Source organism: Apaloderma vittatum, unplaced genomic scaffold (genome assembly GCF_000703405.1).
Source record: "Apaloderma vittatum isolate BGI_N311 unplaced genomic scaffold, ASM70340v1 scaffold2685, whole genome shotgun sequence".
Classification (NCBI taxonomy): domain Eukaryota; kingdom Metazoa; phylum Chordata; class Aves; order Trogoniformes; family Trogonidae; genus Apaloderma; species Apaloderma vittatum.
Window position 1 is genome coordinate 63,841 of NW_009715279.1, and position 11,501 is coordinate 75,341.

Below are 11,501 nucleotides of genomic sequence, written 5' to 3' on the forward strand. Positions count from 1 at the left end.
TCAAATACATCTCAGCCTTTCAACTTTATTCATGAAACCAAAAGGGACCTTCCAAAGGGAGACACGTTTCCAACAAAAACTAGCAGTGATTTTTACTCTGCTTTTAAGAGCTCATCAGCTGTCAACACTTCCCTGGCTGATGAATCACTGCTCTGACAAATTTAATCCAGAGCTTGTTCAAGACATGTGACAAAGGTGGCCAACTCACTCATGATGACCATCCAGAAACACAGTGCTAGGCTTTATATGAGCTTTCAGCACTCTGAATTCCATGTTTTCACAAGATACCACACCTTGCCTTAAAAAGCGATGATCTGCAGTATTACAGCACCATGCCTCACTTGCAGACAAGTTACTTACCTACCCAGATGCAAGGATTTTCAACTTTTCCAGCCTCTCCAGCCTTTTTTATTCCTTTGGGATTACTGCTCAACTTGCTGCCTAATCCTGGTTCCCTGTCCTGCCAAAAAAGCTAACAAAAATACCAGCTTTCCCTGCCTTTTAACCTGGTAGCTGAATACCTATTCCATCCACACGTTGGAGAATGTGGGCCAAATCAAACAGGAGCATGGCTATGGGACTGGAAAGCAAACAGCATGCTTAGTTTTTTATGTTCTTATCATGATGCTGACAGACAGAAGGAAAAAAATATGAAAAGCAGCTTTATCAGAAGTTCATAAAGAGAGGGCAATCACTTACTTCCGCGACGGATGTTAATCAGCAGATTTCCCTTGAGAATTGTGCATCCCTGCAACATTTGCGCTGAGGTGACAGAGTCAATGGTCTTCGTTTTCCCATCCTCACAAATTTTGGGGCAAGGCCCCTCACAAGGACTGCAGAACATGCTGTTAGAAAAGAAAGGGAGACTGAAAACAAGCAACGATATGAAACTCCGAGTCTACAGGCTGCTTTGAGCTAAATTCTGAAAGACTCTTCCCTCTAAAGCTTAGGGAAATCCTTTGAGCTAGATGGAAAGTAACCATTCTTCTGCAGAGGGCTGCAGGTAACTTTGCACACTTGCCCGCTGGACTCCAGAGAGGCTGCCAGCTTCTGAAAGGCTTTCTGGTCCTTCCAAAGCCAAAGACACTTGGGGTAAAACCCAGTGCCTTGCATTTGTGCATTTACTCTAACTTAGTTATACCAAGAAAGACCACCCTTCTCATCTGCACAGTCTCAGAGCGCTGTGAAGCTTTGTGCTCCCTCCAAAAACAGGCAAGTCGGGAAAACACTGTTCAACTTGTTCTGAAGTTGTCTGTCTCCGCGCCATTAAGCCAACATTTGAAGCTCTGCACTGGGGAATGTCATGCTCCTGGCCGTTTAACTCGGGAAAGACAACCCGGGGAGCATACGGTCATGAATGATGTGGAGAAAGTAAGCAATGAATTAGTCATTATTTTTTATAGCTTAAAGAGGTATTGAAGTAGCAAGTGTAAACAAACAGACGGATGCGTTTTGATGCAAGGCAAAACTAATTTGTAACAGGAATTGGGAGAGACAGGCCAGAAGTCTAAGCAGGTTCAAAACGGATTATACAGATGGAAAGAGAACAAGTCCACCAGTGACCATAAAACACGAAGGCAGACATAGCCCTGAACTCGGAGAAACTGGAGATGCTGGGAAGAAACGCTGAAGGGTCACTTCTCCTGCTTTTACCCTCACAAGCACTGATAAACTTTTTTCAGTGGCCAAACTCAAGGAACATCACCACTGGCCAGCCTAGCCTTTGGCTACAGCAGCTCTTTCAAGGTACCGTGTTACACAGTCTGCATACTTGTCTCAAAATGGAAAACTTCATGTGTGCACAAAACATGCCTCTGATCACTCCTCCTGGTAAATGCCTTTCCCAACTCAAAGTAATTTTTATTTGTCAAGGTAGTTTTTATTTTTCAATTCATTCTAGCACTTCCCGTTGTATTTCATTATCACTTACTCCACCTTATTGCTTTGCAGGGGAAAAATGAAAAAGAAAAAACCAAACAAACGCAGCTCCACAGGCTTCTGATGACAACACTGCTAAGCATGGACTTACCATGATTCCTTCTAAAAGAAACAGAACCCTCTTTCTTCTGAGGATTAAAGAAACACGTATATTGATAACAATAGTTTTTCATGCATAAATATAATAAGCAAGCTTCTTTTTCTTAGTAAGCTCCTATTGCAAAATTGTGCATGTAACGTGCCACAAGCCACCAAAAGCTGCAGACACGACCAAGAGGAATTCACCTAAATGTACAGAGAATGTTGGAAATGCTCTCCATTTGCAACTATTTGTTAACAGCCCCTCTGGGGAACAAAACATTCACCACCCTTGAGTCACATCAATCTTTGCAGCAGAGAACAACCTCGGATGGCCAGGCACAGCAGTGCAAGCGATTCAAATAACTGGTACTACGAGCTCAGGTAGGTAAAAGAAAAGAAACATTTCTCAGGTGAATATCTGGATTGGAGAGAAGGCAGTGAGAAACACATCCAAGGGTCAACAGGGGAGTGCCTTACTGTTGGATTGAACAGATGGATGACACACATGCACGCACAGACGCACCAGTGCAGGTATGAAAACAATCACCTCTCCAGAATACCCAACATCCTAGAGCAGCCTACAAAGATGCCTTTCTCCCTAAGTGCCAAAGCACTATGAATTTCAGCACACTGACTACATCCTTCACTCCAAGTCCACAACTTCCAAAGGTCAGTAGGCAATGAAGGCTGCTTGCTTAAACCACTGGCGAAGTAAGAAAATCATAAGCACGCATCACTCCAACTGCTAAAGAACAGCAGGGGAGTGACATTCTTGCAACAAATTGCCAAGCGATGCATTACTTTTGTCGCCACCCACGTGATTATTCCCTTCTAAAATACCATTGTTATCTTCTGGCAACAGCGAAAAAAGGGAAATAAAATTAAATATGCTAAAGAACACAAGTTGTCTAAAATGCAAGCACACATAAAGCAAATGGGAAGTTAACTCCTATGATTTATTCTGCATGATGATGGTCATCGGTCAACCTCCAACCTGTGTTCCTGAGCCTTCACTTTCAATTTTGTTACTGACTACTTGAAGACCAGGTTCTGGACTGTACTGACCTCCTCGAATCCTTCAGAACAATCAGTGGCACCTGGCAATGCATAGGACCAAACATTACCAGACCCTCCAGTGGCAAATTCATTTAAGCAAGTCTTTACTGGGTAGTCAGGCAATTCCCCATTGTATGTTCTCATTCCAACCTCATGCCACTCGCATCACAAGCTGCCACAGAACAGGGGTGGAAAACCCCCAACCTGACAACTCCAATGGACTTTCCAGAAGCTGCAATTACCTTTGGCTCCCGTTGCGGATGAATCCAGAGGGGCACTCTGCCATGCACTCATCATTGTGAATCACAAACCTCTCGTATTCACTTGTTTCGGTGGCAGGGACCTTGGAGCAAAACTCTTTAGTCACGCAGCGCCAGCCCTCAAACTTGTAGGTGTTGGGAGGGCAGGTGGGCATGCAGACTCCTTCGTAGTAGTAGTTGCGGCAGGCCACGCAGGCGGTGTTGTTGTCGGGCGCCGTGCAGCTCCCCAAGCACTCGGGATGGCAACACTCGTTTTGGTCTGTGCAGGCTCGCTTGCCACATGAGCTGGGGCACACTGCAAGGCACAAAAAGCAAGGCAGCATGAACAAAAGCTATTAAGCGAAGTGAACAGCATTCAAGGAAAAACCCCAATCCATAGAACCCTACATTTTCATTCCCTGGGCTCCAGAGTATCTCTGAAAGAGAACCAAGTCCTGTAAAAACAACAAATTATACTCTTTTCCATTGTATTAGTTGCCCAAAAAGATCTTTTTCTTGGGTCAAATTTATAACATGAACCAATTAGACAGTAAGGAAAACTTCAGAAAGCAAGATCAGCTACGGATAATGGAAACAGGCAAATGCTGAAACCTGTTCCATAGTCCTAGTACTACAGTTAACTTCTTTGATTATTTTTGAGTGATGACTTACTGTCTTCCTAAGCATTTCCTGTATTTGTACAAATCAGTCTTTTACTGGCAAAACAAATTTCCTTTGAACAACTTAATCACACTCGTACAATAAAGCCCTGCTATACTGTAGCACACATGGCTAGGCTGACCCCAATGTAGCATCCCAATGTTGCTTATGTATGCAAAATGAGGCTTAATGAAGTACAGATGGTAGACATCAAACGCTGTGGAATCGCGGAACTCCTATTTTCCCCTGAAGAGCGTAACAGAATTCTGCCTTATCCCCAAATTCCGGGTTCAGAGCATGAAAGGCAGAAAGAAAAACGGGGTGCAAATTTATGGAGGCATTCGCTGTACGTGAAAGCATTTCAACTTGGAAGACACGAACAAAGAGCAGACTCGTCAGCAGACAAGCTTACCACTGTTACATCAAAAGAAGTGGCAGCATTATATTTATGTAACAACAACATTTTGATTACAGGGTTGTATGGCCTTTTAGCCATGAGAGTTGTGTGCCAGAGGCTCTGTAAACAAACACAGATAGGAAATCTGGTTTGCATTAAGCAACTGTTTTCCACTTTCTAACTTTGCTAAAACACAGCACCAATAACAACGGCACAGAGCAAAATTTCAGTAGTACGACTTCAGCGAGCTGCAAGCAAAGCAGCATGACATATAAACCGAACCATTTGAGCAAAACGCATACAACCGAAGAAGTCAATACCCTACAACGAATGCGGAAGCTAGCAGAGACCAGCCCTTAGAGGAAGACAATGTTTATGAAAACAAACAGTGCCACAGAAGTTCTGCGTGGCAATTTATCTTTCAGTTTGCAACTACAGTGTTGTTTGAATCATGGAATCATAGAATTGAAGGGACCTTAGAGATCATTTTAATCCAGCCTCCTTGCCTCCACGGATGCCCCCTCTCGACTAGATCAGGCAACACATGGGGACCGAACGGGAATCGAACCCGTGACCTTAGCGTTGTTAGCGCCACGCTCAACTGACTGAGCTGACTGGCCCCCTAAATGCAGGACTAAATATCCTAAAATCTTGACCCACTCCTCCTCTCCCATAATGAGTGTGCTTCTGCAGCATTATTGAGAGGAGCACCACAGTCATGACACAGACCCAAAAGCGTGACAGTGCTATTAATTAACAATTACAAGAAAGGGGGAAAAAAGGAAAAAAAAACCCTACACACACACACACCACCCCCCCAACCAACAGTTCTCCGCTCTGCATCAGAATGTAGACATGATATGTCGAAAGTTCTGATTGTAAGGTTACTTTTTTTTTGCCAGGGAGTGTCCACCTTGAAAAGGACTTGTAAAACCGCTCGCAGAGAATTTTCCATTTCTTATCAAAATGGTTCTATACTGATCTTGCTTATTTTTGTTCACTCTTTTTTAAGCCCTAACTTCCAACGTCGCCGGTTTAAGCATCTGGCTACGAAGCTGGGTTCTCCTTATCCAGTTAAGTCTAAGAAAGGTTTCGTGGAGGAAATTGCACCTGCAGGTACTCCCCGAAGTAACCCAAGAGCCCTACCAGGGTCTCCCCTGTACCAGCAGGCTGTTACGAAGCATCACCAGTCAAACCTGCTGATAGTACTCGACAGAGCTATTGCTTGTACATATGTAGCCACGTAACACTAACACAACACGCGAGTGTCAAAGATAGCGTGGGTACCCTGAATTGAATGCAGCAGTTCTACTGCATGAGAAGGTGCTGCTGAAGTCGCTTAAGAGCTCACCTGTCTTTTCCAATTAGAAATTAAACATTATTTCACCCTGCAGCCCTTTGCTTGCACATACTGTTACTATAACCCAGATGCAGTGCTGTTATTTATCACTGCTGCTCCGTACCCGTATCCTCAATTTTTTTTAGAGTGAAAAGAGGTAAAAAAAGTACAAGGGGGGTGGTGAGGGGAGACTATGAGAACAAGGGAGCACGAGGATGTCCCATGCTTGCCCAGGTAGCTCGAATGTTGCCTTCAGGCCAAATTAATACAATTTTTGCAGAGCTGGTCACTCATAAGACTACTGAGACCATCAGTGCAGAGGAAATCACTTGTAAATAGTGTACTGCATAAAGATCCTGGATTATTTTTTTTCTCCCTGAAAAGGAAGAAAACCCAAACATACGCATCAAACCTTTCTGCGAAACTATACAAGCATACAGGAGTATACTCTTTATTTTTGAAGGCAACCTGCACCAATGTAAAAGGAGTAAAGTCTGCCCAGATGCTAGCTTAGTAAGGCATCACAAATTGCCTCTCACCTTAAGGTATAGGCACTACTTGCATTTGCAACTACTAAAGGATTTAAAAAAATAATTAAAAAAAAGAAATCAAGCATGTCTTGCTAGCAGATGGACTGCTGTTCTGAGTGGGTGCTGGAACTCAAATTTTGTGGGGTAGCTACATTTCCAGTTCAAAGCCCTACTAAGAAAAAAAGCACACATACCCGCCATGTTCCACAAAGTTCATTACTAGATGCATTGATTAACTATATGATTTTTTTGTGGTTGTTGTTTTCATCTAGACTGTCTGCTAAAAAACGAACACTGCTACATTAAGTATTCAGATAAATATAGTAGAAGAAGACTGAGCTTATTTCATTCTTAGGGAAGACTTGTGTATTCCCTTAATGCCTCTGCCATTCATGAACAGTCTGCTATATAAATAGGATTCTCCTGGTAAATCTGCTGACTCTCGTCTACAGAGATATAAATTGAAGCACAGACGGATACATAACACGAGTTCACAGGAAAAAGGCAATCAGTGAAACAGGTTTTCAAAATTGCAATAATATTTTAATCACAACCAGTTTAAAAGAACTCTTGAAAACTTTTCAAAGATAATTTTTTAAAAGCTCAGCAACCTCACTTCTCTCTCAGTGCTGTTTTTTTGCTTGTGCTTGCTAACATTGGTGTAGTTTTCAGCCTGGAGACAATACGGGTATCCTGTTTCTTTGAAGAGGCAGAACAAGAACTTTTGTGTCTGTATACGATATATGATGAACAACAACTCTTATCTGCTTTACATGCCAGTCCCCTCAGACAATGTTGTTATAAAGACGTTACAAACAACGCTGGCTGGCTGGCTTTACAATCCAGCCTCCATCTATCCTTCTCTCTGCCCTCCCAAAAGGTGTGACTTGAGCTGCTAGGTGTGTACCGAAACATTTAAAAGGGAGGTTCCAAAACACTTTTGCCAGAAAATTCCCTCTGAAAACCGTTTGACTTCAGTCTGCAGGAACATTAGGGAGACGAGCATAAGCAAATCGTGGGCTGACATTTGAGGACAGAATTTATCAACCAGATGCAACAGTGCCTTGGATCACACAGGCTGATGACCGTGTATACAAAAAAAACCAACCCCCGGAACAAATCCTTGCTGACAAGCACAAGGGCAAAAAGTGCTTAATTGTCATCATGTGGAGCTACCAAGATAATGGGAAATTTCAGAGACCTTGGAGGGCAGCCGTGGAAGAAGGAAGTCAAAACAAGACATGGACAAGGGCAGACCCTTAAGCAGCTTCCTGACTTTAATAAAGAGATGATGGAGGCTTAACTAGACCAGAGTGGCTACATTTAGGGAGTGAAAGTACTCAGTGATCATCAGATATTCAGAGAAGGACATTACAAGAATACTAGTAGCCACAAATCAAATTTACTAGAGCAAAACCAACCACAGCAGTTTCTTTGACCACCCATTCTTCACCTTCTTACTGGTTTCTTCAAATGAGAAGTTTTTCACATCAACAAAATTCAAGAGATTGTCCAAATACTTCATTCGTTGCCCAAATATTTCATTCCACGATACCCACTTACTAAGCAAATCAGATTCAGACCTGATATACGGGTACTTTAAAACTAAAGGCAACGATCTTACAAACAAGAGGAGCTTCAAGAGAATCTGACTCAGAGACTCATTACTCTCAATGTAATTTCCCAAGATGTTAAACCAAAATTGCAAACACAAAGCAACGTTGGGAAATCCTCAAACCCAATCCTCCAAAAAAAGCAAGAGACAAATCATCTGTCTGTATTTACGGCAGTTCCTTTTTGGACAGCCTCGCGCTAAGGAGGTGGTAGTAAGTTTGCCCGGCATTTAATACCTCCCTGCTATTTGAAGTGCGCACAACGCTAAAGCTCGCCGCAAACATTCCGCGTTGACATCACGGCTATTGTACGCTTTGGGCAGACAAAGTGTTCTTATCACCTCTGAGACACCATGACTTCAGCACCGCCGAAACAGAAAAATCAGGTGAATAAACAATCAGTCACAGGGAGTGAAAATGCAGCCAGAAGAGGAAGACTTCTGGCAAGCTGAGCCTCTGGCCTCTGCCAAGGATGGCGCCGTGCCAGTCACATGCGGGCGAGCAAAAGGTTGCCAAGTGTGGGATAAATATTTTTTTTAAGATTCTTTCTCTCCTTGTAAACCGATACTTGATCCTTCCTTTTTAATACTGTTTCTACTTTTTTAGAGCATTCTACATATAAAATAATGTTTCAGAAAGAAAAAAGGTGGGAGGGGGAAAGCTTGGTTATGAGCAGAAACGAGAGGAGGAAGGGAGCATTTTCTTGTAGCCAACTACTGAAAAAATTAGCTGTCTAAATTTATCCATAAAGACAGAAAAAACCCGTCATTTTCGGAATGTTAATCCCTCCACATGACAGAATTTTTAAAATATTGCATTTTAATGGTCTAAACTTTGGTACAGTCTTTCAAATAGCTGACTTCAAATGCTCGCGCAGCCTATACAAGACCCGATTTCTTTTGCCCAGTACACTGTGAGAATAGAGAGACTGGAGAGACATTAGTCAGAAAATCCAGTTCCAGTGATTCATGGCCAGGGCTGGAATCAAGAAACTACAGAAGAAAGGCTGCAGTAAAGAAACAGACATATTAAATACAAGCTGTAACATGGGTCCAAGTGGTCTCCAAAGAACTGAAGAGGCCACTTAGAGCAGCTATATAAAATCTTTATATTGCTACAGAAACGGGTATTAGCAACGTATTAACAAAGGTATATTTTGGTGGGGTTTTTTTTCCTGTTTTCCCCGCACTCGAATGCTGATTATCCCACAGCCAGTGAAAATCCTGACGGAAAAAAATGCTGCCATGTTGAACTATTTCTAGGTATATTTATGAAATGAACTGCCTGATCTCAAAGGTTCAGTTCAACCCAACACTGATACCAGACTTGAAAATGATCACCTCTTTAAACTTCTGTTACGTACACAAACACACTCACCAGTAAGATATTTGGATAGGTCTACAGAAATTTATACAGAGAATCAAGAAGAAGGCATTAAGTCCACAGCCTGCAAGCTACATTTGATTTGAGATCATTTCACTGGTCTTGTGTTTCCACGTTGACATCCTTGTCAACTTTTATCTGGCAGACCTTTCTAAGGATCTTGAAATTATTCTGAGGTCATCCTGTGAATTATTCTCTTCCCACTATCCAAATCTCACCGATTCTATGATTCTAAGTTCAGGTACATCACAAAGCTTCCACACAAAGCTTTTTGGTCTCTTGCTTCTTGGTGTTTCAGTTTGACACCGACACTGTACGCCCTATCTCCTAAGTGAGGGAATAGGTGTGATAAAGTATCCAGAACCTCAAAACAATCTCAAAGGATTTGCACAACCTGACATCAGCCCACTAGCTGCTAAATTTTTCATCACATGAAAGGAGTCTGGTCTTGCATCCCCTGGCTCAGGATGTTATGGTTAACAACATGACACCAAATGTCTGTACAGCCAGTTGGGCAGCAACTGCTCAGACAGAAGCGCTTGCAGAAGATTCTAGAGCAAAGGACGTGGAAGAAAGGAGTGGAGACAGGTTAGGAGAAGAAAGCTGAGCACTACTCAGCACCTGGAGACTCTCAGATACCACCTGATACAGTAAGATCTATGAAACGGGGAGGAAACATTTATCATTCAATGAAACAAATCCTTGGCTAGAATATAGCAAGGTACTCAATGCCCTCTGGTTTTACAATTTTCTTCTTCAACACTGGTAGTTTCCCTTCCCCTCAGAACAGTTTCAGTACATAAAGTATTTCAGATAGCACACATATCAGCACAACCCTGAGGAGCAAGAGGCCCATGGCATGGTTTGTAATCCTTCATACACATAAAATATCTCACCGTAACGTACCCAGAGCTCTCCTTCCCGTCTGAAAAGAATGGAGCAGTCTGCTGAAAGCAATGATGAAAACAACAGAATCACAGAATTGCCCAGATTGAAAAAGACCTTTAAGATCATCTAGTCCAACCATTAACCTAACACTGACAAGTCCTTGACTAAACCATATCCCTAAGCACTACGGGTACACGACTGAAATAACTCCAGGGATGGAGACTGCACCCCAGTGAATACACTGGAGTATGATGAACCCACCAACCTCCTTTGGCCATCTATCATTCATTCTCTACCCTAAAGTTACCTCAAAACAGCTTCCAGGCTTCCGAGCTGTGATACATAACAACATATGTGCTAAATCCATTTTATTTAGAGTGACTGGAGGACTTAGGGACACTGTTTGGCACCATAAAACATCCCACCACTTCAGACTTCCTGCAAGTGAAGCAATCAACCCTGCTAAAAGCTCCAGCAGCGTTATGGCTACTCATACCACACTGAAATGGGAGCAACTGGTAACCCAAGCGAAGAAAACTACCTTAGACCACAGTCAACAGGAACCAACAGATAGTACAGGTACTGTTTGCTCCAAAGTACATAGTACTAATGACCAAGAAGGGGCAAGTAAACATGACTTATTGACAAACCCAGGCAGCACAAATTGCATTCTCTTTCAAAACAGTTTATATTGCCCAGCACAACCCAGCCTGGCATCATTGCAACTGGCACTCGAGAGAAAGAGGAGAAAAACAAGTCCATTCTGTCCCTTCCACACCAGTATGAATTCAGTACATAAACAAATCCAACTGAGGCATATACACAAGCATCCCTCAGGCGTTCAGGCCAGTTTTACTCTATCTTCAACACTAGGTAAACAAATCGGTTGGGCATGTTTTGCCCTTAGTGCCGCACCGTTCTGGAAACATTTCCTCTATGAAAAGGGAAATTTCCCACTAGAAGACACAAATGAGAAGAGTAACACCGATGCCAACGGGAACGAAAGGAGGAAAGCGAGGGCCATGCCAAAGTGGCAAAAGTTGCTCCCCATCAGTGACAATTTTTTTCACATTTCTAGAGGGGCAAGTGAAGTTCCTGAACTCTTCAGTAACACGTAAAGACAGAAAAGGGCTGCTGCAGAACAGCTCCGAAGTAAATTATTTTTCTTTTCACTCTAGATTACAAGCAATACATTGGGGCTTTGCTTGTTGTTTCTTAAAGCCAGATTTAATCTGCCCGTCTTCCAAATGCTGCAAGTGTAAGGCAAAATGCTTTACAGGATTTAATTAATATACTGCAAGCAAGGAGTGCTGGTCACTCATCTTCTGGCAATACCCCAGCTGGAATAAGAATACTATTCACATTCCAGATTTATTC

The 11,501-nt window shown here is 42.6% G+C and overlaps 1 protein-coding gene across 1 annotated transcript in view; it reads right to left on the reverse strand.

The window, feature by feature from the left end:
* Positions 1-6,441, reverse strand: part of IGF1R (insulin-like growth factor 1 receptor) — a 45,844-nt gene extending 39,403 nt beyond the window's left edge. The window contains exons 1-3 of the mRNA XM_009869054.1: positions 6,435-6,441; positions 3,318-3,630; positions 700-845 (exon numbers count right to left, since the gene is read on the reverse strand). Of these exons, the coding sequence (XP_009867356.1) occupies positions 700-845; positions 3,318-3,630; positions 6,435-6,441 (466 nt within the window). The remainder of the gene's footprint in view (positions 1-699; positions 846-3,317; positions 3,631-6,434) is intronic.
* Positions 6,442-11,501: the final 5,060 nt, after the last annotated feature.